The sequence below is a fragment of the Zosterops lateralis genome, assembly GCF_965231275.1.
Source record: "Zosterops lateralis genome assembly, chromosome: 9".
NCBI classification, from domain to species: Eukaryota; Metazoa; Chordata; class Aves; order Passeriformes; family Zosteropidae; genus Zosterops; species Zosterops lateralis.
Genome location: NC_139769.1, coordinates 22,460,638 through 22,479,690, shown reverse-complemented (window position 1 = coordinate 22,479,690; position 19,053 = coordinate 22,460,638). Strand labels below are relative to the sequence as shown.

Below are 19,053 nucleotides of genomic sequence, written 5' to 3'. Positions count from 1 at the left end.
GCTTCTCAAGTTTTTCTTAGCATAAAAATCAGCACTGATAAAATTAAATTATTACATACTGGACTTCCCTCAAAAAAATTTTATCCAGACTTTTTGCTGGAGCACAAGATAAAGTAGCCCCAGCTGCAAAACCTTTCTGCAGAATTCTGGTGTAGTTGGCTGTTTGATGAGAGCATGATCTGCTCACTTGCAAGGGGAGAGAGCAGGCACAAGTCCTTCCCAACCAGTGCTGACATTCTCCTCACTCATTCCTCTGCCTTGCTTTTGACTTACTTTCAACTCTTGCCCTGCATGCTTACTTTTAATGTTAGTTCAACAATAATAAATCACTAATAATGAAGAATGTGTGTAAATACTTATTAACCCTGCAGACTACAATGGGCTCTTTCAAGGTTATTACAGTTCACTATAGAAATAAAAATAGGTTTTAAAATTTTCTATGTACCTACATAACGCAGAAAAGGTTCTTTAGTACCCATGGAGTAGGTAAAAAGTAATTTTAAAGATTTTTGTTTACACTACAGCCATTGCTCAGGCCTCATTTTAAGCGAGCCTTGAGAGAGTTGATTAAGGCAGGAACTGAATCTCTCCTTCAAACAAAAAACAGCATATCTAATCACTAAATTTATCCTTTGCTCTCCATAAAAACTGCTCTTCTTCCAAATTATTTTGTTTAGGATAGAGCAGATATTTGAATTTTTTTTTTCTTCTGGTTTTATAAATTTTTGAAGAGATTCAAAAAATTTAAGACCTTATACATGGAAATAGAGATTTCTATTTTCTTTTAAAAATAAGTCATAATGTCCTTGTTACTTATAAAATATCATGTACATGTCCTTGACCAGTGCAACTAATATACACAGTTCTGACTGAAGCTTGGTGGCTGCTACTCAAACCTAAAATTTCATATGTATTACAACTCCCAAACTGACAGGGAAAACCAAACCCATCAGCCAGCCACCCTAATTTCCCCCAAATCAAAAAACAATATAGAAACTTAATCATGCAGGAATTTTAAAAACAGATGTTAAGGTAGAAACCGATGGAGAGACTGGGGAGACAGTAACACTGGGTTGGGCATTCTCCTTCAGCTAATTGCTATCCCCTAATCTAAACTTCAGGGATTATTTTCCTCACTTCCAGCCTCACTCCAGGATCCACAAGTCCACAGCTCAGTCTCCCTGTCTGGAGAGAGCTCCTCTGTTCCAACCAAGCCATCTGATTTGAGTTCTGCCTCCCAAAAAACCCAACCCTTTATAACTCAGGGAAAAAAAAAAAAAAAAAGAAGAACAGGAAAAAAACTGCAGAAGATACAAAAATGGACAATGTCACCACCAAGTATGAACATTCCCACAAATAAAAAGCACAGTTAGCTTATTAATGGGGTTATGTTTTCAAAACAACAGAAGCATTAAAAGAAACCACAACTACTGAGTAAAGAGTCTCACTGGGAGTATTCAAGTTGCAACAGAAGCCTGTCTAGAAGCTCAGTCTCAGGGTCCTGACCATCACACCTGGCCAGGGGTCTACGGGAGCACACAGCAGCTCCCTGGGCATTCCCAGGTTTCCTCTCAGACAGGTGCACTTGTGCACACACACAAAATCAAACAACCCCTGTCAGAAATCAACAGTTACACTCTTCACAGCATACACTGCAGCCTGTCCTTACACTTGTCTCTCACACACATTTACTATCACACAAACATGTGCCATAACGCAGTGAGACACAAGATGCAAAGAACTCAGTTGTGTGTAGCTGCTGCCACATTTCTGAGTTTGCAACCCTCCCTTGCAAACTGACTGCAGTGCCTGAAGGGTACAGGAAATGCTACAGTTTATTTATCTTCACCCATGCAGCTTGAAATACTTCATTGGTTATTTACTTTACTCTGAAGGCAAAATTTTTGTGTATGGTATGTTATAATCACCTTCCACAAGATCTGCAAATCTAATGATTTTGAGGCATTGTTTGGCACTTTGTTTTATCACAGCCGTGTTTCTGCAGACTTTTACCACAAATACCAACAGAAACAGCATTAGTCAGGAACAGGAGAATGACAATGATGTCATTCCTGCTGCCATTACTCATCCAGTCTAAAAGATTATGAGTTAAATAACCCAGCATGGTAATTCCCATACTTGACTGACATTCTGCTGCTAAGGAGAAATCCTCTACAGCAGCAGCATCATTGATTATTCTCCAAAATACACTTCCCAGTGACTGGGTGAGGACCCTGGGGGAATTAATGAGGAACACATCACTGTCTCCATGTTGATCCTACAGGCAGTTCCCAAAAGAGTATCTAAAAGAGGCTTGTGTGCTTCACATTCAGCAGGAGAAATGCATCCTGAAAGGGAAAAAACCTGAGGAATGAAAGGAGCAAGGGAACTACTTATGGTGGAGAGAAATGGCAGAGACTCAAAGCACGGATAAAAAATGAGGGGTCAAGCAGTGATGTAGCACAACTTCAGACTGAACCTGAAATGTCTCCAAAAGGAACAAGAGAAGTTGCATCCTCACTAGTCATCAGCCAGCTATATAACTGATCAATGTGGAGATTGAGATATGGACCCTGCAAACTTACACCAAGCTCTGGGTTAAGAGGGAAAATATAAAAGACTGCTGGAGAAAGAAAAGCAAAGCAAAGCATGCAGCATTTGCACAGAGAATTCAAGCAACAAGTGAGGACAAAATGGTTTTGTCTGAAGCATTAATATTACTTTAGCAAACACTAAACAGAAATTAACTCTCTGTCCACAAATGTTAAATCCTCCTAGACCATACGGAAAGAAATTAATTGAGTACCAAAGAAAAGAGTCTTTCTGTGTAAATATATACATGCAAACTGTTGGAATGTTATACAATTGTGCCATTATTAAATATAAAATATTTTATTCACAAAAAGAGACATAAGTACTCAGGACCAATACTCAAGAACTTCTATGATGTAATTAATTTTTAAATCCCTTTATAATAAAATGTAATCCATAACTAGAAGTAATGAAATTATGTGTTTGTTTTCAATAAAATATATATATATGAAACTCAAAGTTTAAGTCATGCTCAAAGAATTTTTTTTTACACCATTGTGCCTCTTTTGGCTTGACTTTCAGTTTCAATTTAATGGGAGTTACCTCTAGATTTTAAATTACCATTCACAGTATGTACTTTTGATAATTAGAGTGAGTAGTGTACAGTTATTTATAACATCTGCATAAAGTATGCCTGGTGAGATGATGCAAGCAGCATCAAATAGTGAGAACTAAACCTGGATCTCTATGATCATTGCAGGATAGTGGACAAAAGAAAATCAAATACGTGTTCTCATTTCTTTCCTTTTTCAATTTCTTAAGTAATTAATATAGGTAACTTGAAAGAAAACAGGTGAGAATGATCTTACTACTGGTGCTTTAACTTTCCTTTCTCCATAATTTGAAGCACACAGATTTCCTACTTTATTTAGTTTTATTTAGCTAGGTAACAGAATGAACACTCCATTATCTATAATTCTGCTGTGTATTAGAAACCCAGAAGCAATCTATAGAACAGAGTCACATTTTTAAGTATCTTGGTCAGCAGAATCAGTGGGAGTTACTACTTTTGCACTAGTAATTTCTACCTCTTAATAGGCTCAGACAATGCTTGCAGTGTTTTATATATATAAATAAATAGACATATGTATATTTGTATATAAATATACATATATTACAGGTTGAGAAGCTATGCTCTCTCCAGTAAAATACACTCAATGAATGAAGCAGATATTTTCTATTTCAGTTCAAATGCTTTTGTACAGAAATTGTAATTGAAACTGTCTGTAAAATACTTGGGAGTATTAGATGTACCATCTATCATGATCCTATATACAAGAGGAAAACTATATATTCATATATATATGAATAGATATATTCATCAGACAAGGGAAAACACATATATGGCTAGACAAACATTAAAATTATTGTAACTTCTAAAATGTCCAGTGGGAAAAAAGGCCTATAAAGAGGAACTTCAGCAGTGTTTTTCTCAATCCTTTTCTTTATCACTCCAAATTTCAAAATAAAAATAATTAAACTGAGAAAGCAGAAGACAACTGGTTTTGTTTAGAACAAATGATGAGGTGTGTCCACACTACAAAAAACACTTGAGCTGAGTAGAAAATGGCAAACACATCACGCAGCCAGTAAGTTCTTCACACAAATGACTCGCCAGTAGTAGCCCCCACTTTCCTGAATGAGCTTCCAGCATTTCTGTCCTTTGCTCCACAAGAGATCTGCCCCTTCTCGAGCTGTTCCATTCCCCTGATCCCGCGCTGCCTTTGGTTCTCCCTCAAACCCCCCAGAACTCCCAGCTCTGCAGGCAGCTGTGAGCACAGTGCCCATTCTAAAGACACCATGGCCCTGCTGAGCAGCCTGCAGGCCACACTGATCAGCTTCATTCCTCTCAGCACAATCCCAGCTCCCAGGAACCCACATTCTTGTCCAGCTGACAAGTTTTATGAAATTTGCAGCAATTTTGCACCTTTGAGAACACTGCCTACAGTCAAGCGTGAGGCCAACAGTCAAAAAGCCTCTCTGAGGAGAGGGCACAAGGGGCTGTTAACAAACAACAAACTTCCTTGAACTTTTTTCTTTTTTGTCCCTTTTTTCTTTGTTTTTTACCCCTTGAGATGATCAGCTAAAATACGTACTTAGCTATGCTATAAATTCAAGTATTGCCACAGTTTATTAAGTTCAAGAGAAATAGTTAAGGTAAGACAACTTATTTGAAAATAATTGTTCGCTGCCACTGATTATCTTCTTGCCACTGGATGGCAGCAACAGAACCTCACCTTTTTCTGTTATCCTCAAATTTTATTTCCATTATTCATCTTCATTACCAATTTTAAAAAGAATTCTGTATATATCTTAAGCACATTAAAGACTTTAATGCTTTAAAGCCAACACTGACAACCATATTAGTTACGTCATTAAAAGAGCTTAAAGGACAGTGAGCTTAACCAGTTCAAAACCCAAACAACTTAATTAAATTCAGCTATAAAATAAATAAGCCTAGTTTACATCAGGGAAGTTGTGTTTATAAAGATCTTTATTTTGCCAGTGTGTTTTGCTGCAAAGACTCTCTTCTTTCCTCTCCACACACACCAGCTTTTCCACTACTGACAGCAGCTTCTTGCATCTGATAGATGCTTCTCATCTCCTACTCACCATCTACAACTGATGCCCATGTTGTTCTGAAATTGGCTCAGCCTGAATATTACCTGGGTGTATCTTTCATTAATCATGCAAATCAAGCTTTTAATTCAATCTTTGCCAATTCTGACAATACAAGTTTTCCAAACCGAGTGAGTTCAATCTATTAAAGAAATTACCATTAACCATTTTGACAAGCCCAAATAAATATTTTCACTAATAAAAACATTTTATATGAACAATTTAAATTACTGGCAGCATTAAGTGGAAACCAGACTTTAACTGATACCAGAAAGGTAAGGACTAATTAATTATAAATAATGGTCTTGATTCTTCTCAGAGAAAAATCAATTGCATATTCAGCTACTTCCATGTAATTAAAGTCTTAATTTCTTTGAACTCAAACAACACATTTTCTGTACTGCTTGGTGAGTTTTTACATCCTGGTGCACCGTAATATTTTTAATGAAGCTTGCTGCTTGAAGGAAACTGTGTTATATCCTTATACTAACACAGATGGTGTTCACAATTACAATGGACAAAACTGGGAGCTGGAATGTAGCTCTACCTGGACAGAGATATTGCTAAAATTCTGTAAGGATTACATTTTGCTGTGATAGTTTCCTACTAGTGACTTCATACTTACTTGAACAAAGGGCACGTTTTCTCATCTGCAGGTGCAAGTTTAGGGAGTGCATTACATTTGCCTTTTTTTAAAATCCTTGCTTGTAATTATGCTAAAAATAATTTTCTATGAAATACTTTAAAATAAACGCTAAATTTAGCACATACCTTTCAACGTCAAAAGGAAAGCAGAACTTTGGAACACTGTTCAGCACTTCCTGAAAATAAACGCAAAACAAATAAAGTTAGGGTCTTTTTGAAAGGCTTCTGAACAGTTTGCTTTTAAAATAATGGCCAAAAATATGCATAACAAATAATAAGTTCAAGGAATATATGATTACAAAAAATACAGCACACGTTCCTGGACTGAAATAATTGATTATTAAAAAGGAATTAGGTTTGTGCTTTGGCAGATTGCAAAGACAATGCCATAGAAGCCCCAGGAGGGAAAGGCCTGGCCTGAAGGGTATTAACACCCTTCACATCCCCGCTGGGATTCCCTTCAACAAGGCCATATGGATTTTACAAGAAGCACCACACCATATGGGTAAGCCACGTCTGCTGCTACTTGTACCACAGACTAGCCACAGGGACTTCTGACAGATCCTGGCTCAAAAATACAAATGTTGTTTCAATTAAAATGCAGGCAGAGAAAAGGGAATGAAGTTGGCAGCAGAATGAATTACAGAGAGGTATAACAACTCTATACATGTTCCACAGTCAAATGCTGAAAATGATGGAAATTGTCTACTGGTCCAAAGCAGAAATTTATATGATTAACCCTTTGAGTTTCACAAGCAAGCTTTGCTACCAATAAAGGAAAGGAGGGGTGGGGGGGCAAAATCCACCAGATCTACATTCATACTACAGTATGAAAGGACAATGTCTCTCTTTCGTGCAGAATTTTATTTAAGAAGCTGTTTAGTGGCAAATAAAATGTGTTAATTAAAATATAAAAATGCTCTCAAAGTAGTCAACATTTTTCTTAAAAAAAAAAAAAAAAAAAAGGTGAATTACTAGATCATTTAGCAGCAAATATTAAACGACGACTTTACAAGATCCTAGAAAATGGGTTTTATTTCCTTGCTCCCAACTGGGAAAACAAGCCCTCTGTGAAATGCTTCAGCAAGAGGAGACAGTTGACATCAATGCAGTTGGTCAAAGCTGCAGAATTCCTTTTTTGTAGCAGCCCAACAGACCTGTATTTCTGTATACACGAGTCTCCCTGCACAATTTGTTTTCAGAAAAGAGCACACTGATTACAAATTTCCAGGGCTGCACATGAGGGTTTAAGAAGCTGATTTAAGGTGTTAGCACTCTGCAGCCCGAACACCCGGTTTACTGCATGTTGGACAGTCAACTCCCATTAGGGGAAATTGTGTATTTAAATTCCTACACGCTGCAATGACTATTTACTTCAAACATTCACCAGGCCCAGTGGATAATGTAAAATACAAAGAGCTCACACAAGTTAATCAGCAAGACAGGAACAGAACAGTTCAGGAAAAAGACACCTGTGACTACAGTATGTTAGCTCCAACATTTTAAGGGTATATGATGTGCCTCAGTAAATCTTCATGTGATACAAAATCAGGAAATCAATGTTTTTAGAATTTCCAAGTCATACAGGAGATTTCAATAAATCTTTAGAACTTTTACTTTGTTAGCACAGTGTAGGAAAGCCACAGATGTGTTTTGGGAAAGGTTATTAACTCCATTATGAACAAGAGCAGTACACAGAACACTCTTCAAAAGGAACTGCTCAAGGACCATCCTGCCTGCTCTGAGTGCCCACTGCAGAAGAGTGAGAAGCAGAATATAAACAGGGCAGGTAAGCATTGGATTTCTGCAGTCAGATACAAGCACACACAATGCTAGCAGTAACAATAATAAATTCTAACAAAAGATTGCAAACAGAACAGGTTAATGAAAACTTCTAACTCAGAAATGTCATAAACATTTCCAAATAGTTCACTTCAGGCTCATAAAGCTTGTTTTTTCTCTTCCTAAGAAATAGAATCTTATTCTTTTTCTCAATCCGCACCTATTCTGTCACTATAGGAAGTGGTTTTCCTCCTCACTAACAAGGATTTTAATTGCTGCCTGGTGAGCTTAGCACTGACTCAGAATTGGGTATGGAAATGTATTCATTTATGTTCCCCATTGTATTCCCTCAGAATAAATTATCACGCGAGGAAAAGAAAACAAAAACAAAAAAACCCGAAGGTATTAGCTCAATATTTTGACTAAACAACATGAAAATTACGGGTGTGTTTTGCAGCGCTGCCCGGGCCGAGCGACAGGCCAGGGCTCCCCCGGCGCCGCCCGCCCGGCGCTCCCCGGGCGGACACGTGGGCACAACTTCTGCGGAGCAGCTCCGCTCGCTTCCCAACTGGCAGCCCCAGCCCTCGGGGGACAAGCCTTTAAACCTCCGCACTCTTTAAAATTCAGCCAGCCAGCAGGTCTATAGACTGGTGTATAAACAGTATAGACACACACACACACACACACACACACACACACACACACACACACAAAAAAAAAAAATATCCTCTCTCAGCTTATGTCAGTGACAAAGCAGCTCAGCAGTTGACTGCTTCTCCCCTGACAGCGTAAGCCGGGTTTACACAGATCAATAGATGGAAGTCCTACCTGCCTTCCAGGGCTCCCTTTCCTCCCTTAATTACAGGTGCTATTCAGATTTTTAAAGTGAAAGAAAACAAGATGCCCCCAAGATGCTTCTAGATGAATTTAAAATGCAAATGATATTATATAGACATTCATATTTGTGTACATATTTATGCACAATTACAGCTGGTACTTGCAGTGATCTCTATTGGATAAAACTGGAGATCTGTCTCTTATAGGGTCATCATTTTCAAGGTTCCCTAACCAGCCAGGACTTCCTCCTGAGTCAACATACACACTCTCAGAAAAAGAATAATGTTTCTGTTGTCTTTTATATTCACTACTTGATAAAATTATGTATTTATTTCTGAAGGCAAAAGGTCGTACAGGTCTTCAGAAAGCACGTCCCATGATTATTTCCTCCTCTGGCTCTCACAGCATTAGTGCTTTCAGAAATGGTCCTTGTGTCATAAACAAGGTGTATAAAGGGGCAAGATGATAATGATGTAGTAAAAAAAGAAACAAAAAAACCCCACACAAGTAAAGGATTATCTATTTGCTTTTAAACACTGGCTAAACATCCACATGTGCATACAAAACTGTGTTTAATTGCTAAGTTAAAGGATAATTATCTCATTCCTCATGCAAACTCAAAGAGAAAGAAAAAAATCATAAAATTAATAACATGTGAACTGTGACATGCTGCTTCCCTTGAAAAAAAGCTTAAACAAAGACAGAAGTGGTTTTTACAAAAATATTTCCCTTACACCTACAGCACAGCAGCAGAACCCTGCACTCTCACAAGCTCATGGTGCAATGGTTTATTAATTCTCTCTCATCAGTTGCACTGTTCAACTCCAGCCTGGCCTGCTCATGCTCACTGGGTCAACAATGGGAGGATATTACAGAAGCCTGAAAGGTAAGAATTATTCAGCATTCCTTGCTTGTTTTGGTACCCACTCAGCTAATTCCGTGTATCAGCATTTTATAAAGCAACAGTGGTAGGAAAATGCTTCTGAATTCATACATGCCAGCTTCGTGGGAAAAACAGGTCCTGATAACTTTGTACTCTGGAAAGAAACATGGTCAGTAGTTAACTTCTGGCAGTTTCGCCTTCAGATATTTCAGATTTTCTCTAGGTCTAAAGAAAAATTATGAAGAATTCCCTGAAACTGCTTTACATAAAAATTAACAGCTAATAGCAATTACTAATTGGCTTGCTAGTCATATCCATGGGGCAGTCCCACAAAAGTCCTGAGCACAGGGCACCATTTCATCTGCAGTGTGACACCACAGGATGGGTGTAACACAACTGGGTGACACAGGAGTCTTAGTGCCAGGTGGGTGGCAAAACACAGAGCCCTGGATGTGCCCTCTGAGCTCCACCTGCTGCAACACTTCTATTCACAGAAGATAGAAAAGAAAATTTGTGGAATCACAGCTCCCTAAAAATAAACCTGCTCTTTTTTCAGCTAACAATTTTCAGACTAACTTGCAGATAGTGCTGCATTTTTTGACAGCTCCTTCTATCCCAATAGAGCTGCCACGTAACACTTCACATATCCCTGACAAACATGCAAAGAAGAAGGAGATTCTGGACCACGTAGCTGAAGTTGTCACTAATGGATTCACGTAAGATTAAAATTCCACTAAACTGAGCTATGTGTACATTTACCACCGCAGATTGTTTTTACCCACAGAACAAATTCCACTCCACCGCTGAGAACAATTTTTGATCCTCATTTAGTTGGCTAACATGTAAACCACAACTGGCAAGGCCCTACAGCCTAATGGCTGATATTCAGAGGAACTGGGGTGCTCATAATGCTTAGGCACAGATCCTTTTAAGAGTAATTGCTCTCTAAAAGATGTTTGCATCTTTAAAAAGCTTATTTGGAGAAATATTCATTGTCCAAAATGAATGAGGAGCTGAATACCTGTAAAAGAGGATAAGATCACTTACAGAATTTCAGTTACATTTAATTTCTCTTGTTCCTGCTTCCTGTCTCCTCCACCTGGCCACCATTCAGTTACATGCCTCAGGACGACACCAGACAGGCAGCGGAAGATCTTTAGTAGCTTAGTCTGGTGACTTTGTGCTCTACACAGCAACAAGGGCACAGGTAAGGGCACAGACAGATGAGGCAGCAGAACAGGAAGACTTTAGACAAGGTAATGCCATGAGCTTGAGATCTTAGAGCAGCAAAATCACATCAAGTAACTCTCAGAGGTGGCAGTGGAGACCTGAAGGACAGCTGTACCTGTGACTGAACTTGGAGGTGATTATTGCAGCACCATTTAGAAACACAGCACGTTAAATACACACAAAATGAAATTAAAAAAACCTTTACGGGCCAGAACAGTGAAGGACCAGGGTGTGGTGCACTCCAGCTGGAGATATGCTACAGGATGGCCTTGCCCTGTAGAGCAGACTAGGGCTGGTGTCCCTGGCAGCACACGTTGTAGTGCTTTCACAGCAGCTTTCAAAGGCACTTCACAAGAAGGAAAGCTAATCCTGCATGATTAGTCTGTCCTACAAAACTGAGGAGTAAGACTTTCTAAACAACCACAGAGCAAGTTTTAAAATTCAGCGATTTTACTAAATTATAAATTCTCTAATTGCCTAATTGCTCCTGAATCTCATCATATAACCAGACAAAAATAAAGCCTATTTCAGACAGTTGTGTCCAGCATAGCATACAGGGAATCAATTAAAACAACAAGCTCAGTTACAAATAGCAGAATAAAACCAACATGGGCACAGGTTAATTTTCCTGCTTAAAGACAAAAACCCTTCAAATTTCCTGGAACTCATAATAAAACATAAAAATTGACAATGCTCTTCTTCCCAAAGAAAGCTCCCCTTAGAGTAAGTTTAGATTGAAATGTTACTATCTACCTCTACTACTGGCAAGGCAAACAAAAACAAGATAAATATTACTTCACCACACATCTCCAGCACGCATGTAATATTAGTACTCCACGCAACAAAAAAATAGTTTTCCCTCAGTTCCCTGACTCATGTCAGGGAGATCATTCCCTAGGCAATATCAGAGAGTTGAGAAAAACAGGAAGTATGCCCTTCCATCTCTACTCTTGAGATTACTATGTGAGCAATATTTAACTTTTAAGGTGGTAGAGTATTTACTACATTTAAGAAAGTTAATTACATTTTGTAGCAAAAAAAAAAAAAAAAAAAAAAAAAAAAAAAAAAAAAAAAAAAAAACAACCAGGAAAAAAGGGCACCAGTGTATGGCACACAACTTTCTATCACCATGCAGTAGGGGAAAAATGGCTTTTTATTAATAAATACTTTCAATGTCTCTAACACTATCTGGGAACTCAACAGAGAAGTTCTCTTAACTAGAATTACAGGAGACATCATTTTCTAAATGAAAGTATGTAAGTCTGAAGGTCAGGTTAAAATCCCTGAGTCATCCTGCACAGCTAAGGGGGAGCAATATTTGTTTCACTCAAGACCTCTTCAGACCCACCCCTGCTTCCAACAGCAGTTAAAATGCAACTCTGGCAGCAGTGCTAAGAACCTTCTGCACATCCTGTTCAGATGATGTTTCCCCACTGGTGAAAAAATAATTACTGTAAAAGAAATCACAATTTGAAAAACTGGTTCATTTTTGTTATTATTTGTAATTATTTGTTTTATCTGCTATTTTTTTCGTTCCACCTTTGAAGATTCTGATAGCAAGGGACAGAATTGAGCCTATTTGCATTAAACCCAACTCTACCTATTCAACATACTGCTTTAAAGTGAAGATTGCACAAATAATTTTATTTTATTTAAGGAATTATAGTCCTAGCAGGTTCCTTAGAAGCTGATTTCCTTTCTCGGTTCCTTCCTCAGAAATGTCTGCAGAACAGTACTAAAGAACACCAAGACCAGAGTGTAGTTGACACTCTGGTCAAAAGGCTCCTATTTGCAAGATTTCCTTCTCAGCCACCAAGAAAGGCTATTTATAAAAGGAAAATTAACTAAAAAAAAAACCCACTAGAAATAATGAGTATCAGCATTTGCATGAAAATTAAATACACTGAAAAAATCCTAACATTTCAAGCACGATAAACTACTCCAGATGTGGCTTGATACATTTCAAATTGATTCTAATTCCAAGCATATTTTGTTCCAAACATATTCCAAATATTTTTTCCCTCACCAAGTACTGCATTAGTTACTTAAATCCAGAAACAGAGAATGTCTGTAAATAGTAGGATGCCATTCCTTGTCTACAAAGCTTTTAGGGAACAACTGGCCTGCCCAGTAAATACCCAGTGCTGGTGTACATAGGGATGTCAGCACAAGCTCTGCATACTGCTCCAGCTCAGGCTGGGCAATAAAACTGTCTTGCAATAGCAGGTGATGCTCTTCCAGAATCACAACTTCCCACTGTTTATTTCATAAAATGACTGCACAGCATAGGCCATGAAGAAATCCTGATTTTACTGGCAATTCAGAAACTCAGAAGCAGTCAGAAAACTAAGCATCACACAAATTTAAGGAACAGTTTGAGTGCCACTCTGAGAGAAAGCATCTGTAGCAGAGAGTAGCTTATGCAGATAAACAAGGTGAGGCAGTCCAAAAGCCAAACTCCTGTCTGGACTCATCCATGCCTAAATGTGCCCCCGTGGGACAAAGCTGGCTCCCATGGCTGGGTCAGCAGCAGGGGAAGTCAGGAAACCACACCACCTTGTACAGGGTACTGAAACCAATGACATGTGGGGACTGAGCTTCTTGGGCTACAGCAATCTACAGCCAAAGGAAGAGGAACTGAGAAAGGAAATCAGCTTCTAAGGAACCTGCTAGGATTATAATTCCTTAAATAAAATTATTTGTGATATTTTTGTAAGGAAAACACTTATTTCTTGTTTGACACTCAGCAGAGGTTACAGTCTAAGCTTCATCATAACACAGCTCAGTAAGAATTGCTTGCAGTACCAGTTTCTCAGTACTAAATTGAGATATTATCAAGTGTGTTGAAAAACGGAAGGAAGATGAAACAACTCCAGATGAAAGACCAAAGAGGGAAAGGGAAGAAACAAAGAAGCATAAATTTAAAGTGTTAACTTGCCCTTAGAGTTACCCAGTACAGACAAATGATTATCCCGAAAAGTAAATTGCAGTGGACATACAACTGGGTGTCTTTTTCCAAGGAAGATATGTAATGTACATTCACTTTAGCTATGGCTGAGCCTGTCCAGACCTCCTGGCTCCCTGCTCAAAGCCTCTGGTAGCTTTATTGCCAGCAATTACTCTGCAACAACTGCAGGTTGGTGTTGCTGCATGTGAGCATCAGTCAGGCACCTCACCACTCAGTCCATCAGCTTAGCTTCGACCTCTGGCACAGCATAAGCCAACTCTGAACAGCTAAGACAAGAGGGAGGCAGCTTTCACCAGCAAGCCAGGCAGCACAAGCAGCTACAGCCAAGAAGATTTTCAGCTCCTTCACTTTGATCAGAAGAATGGAACTGCCCATGCTCAGGGAAGACACTCATAAATCTAAATCTAGCATTCACGACACTTAATGAACAATTAGCAGAAATCCTGTTCCTACAGTAGGACTTCTCTATCAACTGAAAGAAGTTTTACCTCTTCCAAAATTTAGTTCAGAATTCAAGAATGGGTGCACTGAGTGTTCAGTGGACCACTAAATTTTCTCTAATCATTGTCATTAGTGCCTCATGAAAGATAAAGGGCCGACATAAGTGTGCACTGTACCCTCAGAGACAGATGATTTCTTGTATGTGGATCTTTCATTTCCAAGTGTACATTTATTAATGACTGCACTCAGAGACAGACACACAAAAGCCAGACACTCAACACCTCTGCTTAGAGGAGAAGCAAGTCAAAGCAACCAGCCAGGTAGTTCAAAATGCCTTGAAAACTTTTACAGAAGTAATGAGCACCAGAAATAGTTGTATTCTGATGGATTAACCTATTTCTCTTCCTGATCACATACCTGGAACTTCTTCACCTTCCCTTATTCCTGGTCCAAGATCCCAAACCAAGTAGCCTGGATCTCTCCAGCTGCAGCCCACTAATCACCCCTGCATTGTTCTTGCTGCTCCTGTTCCTGATTTTAGTCCCATCAAGTCTTGTTCTTGGCCTGGTTCCTTGATTTCATCACATGTGGATTATGCACTTTGATCCCAAACACAGGCAGTATGTAAAAGAGTATTTTATTTAACAAAACATCAGTAAATTATTTTAAGTGACGCTTCAAATACCTGTAGCAGTTAACAGTGAACCAATGTACCTCAAATGCTCTCCCAGTTCTACAGAAAACTATCATGAAGAAAGGCAGAAGAAGAGCCAAGAACCAAACACAGGGTTCAGGAATACTACATCCAGTACTTAATATAAAAAGGATAGGATATTCCTAAAAGTGCAGCAGAACAAGCCTGAAACACAAAAAACAATTCTGAAAGTAAAATAGAGGCAACAAACTGAAGACTGAAATGGAAGGAGGATATTAAGAAAGCAGATGAGAAAGTATAAGGTATCCCGGAATAAGGAATTAGGGGACATTCGACATCAGGGAATATTCTGAGGGCAGCTGAGGTCAATCAACAACGACATCACACATGACAATTTGGCAGTCTTTCTGGAAGGTGTTCCAAATGATTGTCATCGCTACTTCAGCCATCAGTTAATTTTTTCCTCTTTGGTTTGGCACATCACTGTAGGCTGGAATCAGATTTGGCTTTGAAATAAGCCAAATCAGTAACAGTTATTTTCAATAGGCTGATACAGAATATCTGAAGTACAGTCAAATATTAATTCTGTATTTATTTGAGCAGAGAAAAAACTACTTCTAAAAAATGTAGTCCCCCAATATCACAGATGTATGATTTTAAAAAATGGCTAACGTATGCAGACAGTCTATTAAAATGCACATAATTTATTTGACTCAAAATGAAAACATATCTAACAAGTAATTCCATTCATCTGGCCCTTTTTCACCCAGCCTTAAGATATACAAATGTGTGCCTTTTCACCAGAACACAGCAGCTGGGAATGAAAAGCAAAGCATTCAAATGATCATTTTCACATCATATTCCATCGTCTTTTCACCAGCTTCTCCCCAGTCTTTCTTTGAGTCCCATTCTGTTACAAGAGAGCTGCTTTTTAGATCAATTCATATTTCCATAATCCACACTGCTGGTCCTCTCTCTCCTCCCCAGGGTGGACTAACCCCTGCATCCAGAACTATGGCTTACAACTGTCATTAAGACCTGTAACGGTAACAAGATAACAAAAGAGCTAGTAGAGATGAGGTTAGCCACTACCATATGCTGATCAGGTTCAAAAATTTTAACTTAAAAGCCCTATAAAACAAAACTCCCACAATTCTGAGAACAAGCCTACTTCATGTTGCCACCTGTCCTCAAAATTTCAAGGAAATACCAAGTGTTTGGTGTTGGCCTTTTATAATTTTAAAAATTTTAAAAATAAAAGTCTCAAAGATTCATTCTGTCTCTTTTGGGATAAATTAAAAGAAAAGGTTCAGAAAGCATCTTGGAATATTCACATCTTGAATGACGTAAGGGTCTCAGTGATTCTGGGTGTTCCCAGCACGTCTACGTGGGCTGTTGTTCCACAGAATATTTATCAGGACTGAACAGATCTTTTCTGTTCACACAGTGCAGTTAGCAACTATAAATACACCTCTGAATGCTTTCCTGCTGATCATCCATCAGCTGGGATTTGCATAGAAAAAAGCATTGCTGCCTTAAACAAAGAGTATTTTTCAATAAAAACAGTATGTCTTCCAAACGCAGTGTCAGAAAATCACTTCATCTCAACCAGATAAAGTTCCCTTGCAATGTACAAAATTGCGACACTGCCATCATCTCAGCAGGGCTAATTGCTTTCCACAAAGATTCAAGTTCCAAAATATCCCTTAACTAAATATAATGTGCAACATTTAGACAAAAACACTACTGAAAATTAGTAATCTCATTAGCTTGCTTCCTCCTTTCTCATACCAATGCACCCAAATATTAATCATACTTATTAATACACAAACAACAAAATCCCCAACCCCTTTTTAAGATTTCCTGACAAAAACAATCCCACAAAGCAAGCACCTATCTAGTTAGCATAAACATTTGAAACAAGCATTTAATGCCTCATCAGAATACAAGAACAAAGCCATCTCATGCAGAAAGCTGGTGAGATGCATCCCCTAACAGCACGCCTGCAGCCTTGGAGGGAGTGTAAACAGCCTCGTCCCTCCTGGGTTCCTGCTGCTCTCTTAAGTGAGCACAGAGAAACACAAAATCTCACTGCTGGCTTCCACACATTAGTTTGACCTAGAGAACAGATTTTAGCTTGCTTCTTGAGAATATTAAAAAAACAAACAAACCAACCAACCCCAACTTGTGTTATTGAAATCTTTAAAAGAAGTATATAATCTTTTTCATGGTGACCTCATGTATTTGCTGCCACGATCCATGCAATTAAATGTTCCATCCTGAAAGAAACTGATCCTTTTGTCTCCAATCAGATGCTCATTTAAGCCAGATTTAACTTCCAGTAGTTAAAATATACACTGACAGTCAAGTGTTTGATTGGTGCTTTGCTGCAGGAAGACCAACACATTGGTACTTCTGGAGATTTATCCTTTGAACAATTGCACATGCACCTATATATCTTTATTTATACAAATATTTTCACATGAACTAGGTAGATTTACATGTATAGTATCAGACTTTAGTTTGGGTTACTAGAGGATATAAAGCTCAAAATTCAGTGGTGACTTCTGCATTATGTGATACAGTAAAACTAAAGCCCAGATGTTATGTAAAATATGAAATAGTAACATAAAGAGCACTACCCTAACTTTAGAGAAAACAGGAGAGATTCCTCACATGGGATGCCATATCTCTTACTATTAATCTGCAGGGTTTGGGAAAAGCCTGACATGGGAAAGCAGGTTTAGACTGCTTGCCTTAGAAAGCAAGAGGAGACAGGATGAAATCTGCAACACAACCAACAGTCTAATGCAGAGTCTGAATTCCTTCTTAACCCACATCTTCAGTTAATAACCCCTTGTCATATTTATTACTAAAGTGGCTTCTGCTAAGACCATCTCCTGATATTAGCTATATGTGTCATCTTCCTGGTGAGATGTTTTTCACCAGCAGAGAAGTTGCAGGCTGAAGCTAGAAAATATTACATGATTAGACGGGCAGAGAATGAGAACTATTCAATGGACACCACATAGTACAGGTAGAAATCACTTTGGGTCAATAGGCCATCAGATTAAAAAGCTACTGAATTCTTACACAGCTAAAAATAATACCCTACATACCTGTAATTACTGAATTAATAATAAGAAATGCTGGACCTCACATGCCTCAAAGGTTAAGATAAGACAGAAAGCAGCACTGCCTCTTGCACAGGCACTACCTGCTGCTATCGGCACAGTGCTCTCCTCCTTCCTTGTGCTAACACCATTCTTATCAGGAATGTTTCAATCCAGTGAAGTTGGTGGGAGTGTCAGTGTTTTTATTTGCTGAACAGAGCCATAGTGGAGACGTCTGGACACATGTGACATCAATAGGGCTTTGCTACTGACTGCACTGCCACGAGGAGACAAGCCAGCACCAGCAGATTGCATTTCTTCTGCAGAAATCTGTGTTTTCTTCTTCAACAGTCATCAAGTACTTCAGTTTGGAAGCCAAGGTGTTGTTTTCATTTGAGTTGCTTTTCTAAAGCCCATTAAAATACCTTCTTCTAAAAAAAAAAACGGAATATTTTTTTTTCCAAATATCATAGCATTCATATTTTTTCTACAGACTTCCATTTAAAAATGGGCTTGTAAGGCTGAAATTAAACTCTGGTTTAACCAGTCTGAACAAACAAAATAGCAATTTCAAGATTAGAAAAATACATATCTTTTATCATGAGATTTTTTGCATAAAGGGGATATTTGAACATACTACAAGACAGTGTCTCTAGGAATGTAGATTCAAAATACACTTTAAACAAAATAAATAGCCCATTAAATGGCTACAGCTCATTCTTCATCCAAATTTGAGCATGTGAGGATAATCACAGAAGACCTATATATGCTCAGATCAGAAATCTTCACATTTTTTCTGCACTGCTGAGATTATTCGCAACTTTTTCAACATTGTCAAACTCATTTTTATAGTACTAATGCCAGTACAACAGAAACTTGTAACTCTGGTGTCTCAAACAGAGTAGCTCTTCTAGCTCTTGAAGCACTTTTTAATACTTTCTTTGAAATGGTAGTGTGGCTTTGTACTTTGAATTTAACCAGCATGAGATCATTTTTCATTGATAGTTTTGAGAGTTACTAAAAATGGAATTACTCCCACCTCAAAAAATAAAATAAAATGTAAAAAACCCCAAAAAAACAAAACCAACAAAACAAAAACACTTTCTGAAACACTCCTGGCAAACAGAAGTATTTTTCATTTCCTGCCTTGAAGCATTACTTTTTATCCTTCCCCATTCTATGTTGTTCTCCTTTCCTTCTTAGTCTGGTATCTGAGGAATTACCAGAGAGAAAATAAGTGGTTTCCCTTCAGTCTTGCCAGATAAGGAAATCAACAATGAATCTTGCA

At 38.3% G+C, this 19,053-nt stretch overlaps 1 protein-coding gene across 3 annotated transcripts in view; it reads right to left on the bottom strand.

The window, feature by feature from the left end:
- DENND1B (DENN domain containing 1B) overlaps nt 1–19,053 on the bottom strand; it is a 152,095-nt gene that overhangs the window by 90,799 nt on the left and 42,243 nt on the right. For 2 of the 3 annotated variants that reach the window (XM_083867250.1, XM_083867251.1), the window contains exon 4: nt 5,983–6,032. In XM_083867250.1, the coding sequence (XP_083723376.1) occupies nt 5,983–6,032 (50 nt within the window). Of the gene's footprint in view, nt 1–5,982; nt 6,033–11,341; nt 11,762–19,053 lie in introns of those variants that run through there. The other variant, XM_083867252.1, reaches the window with a different exon arrangement.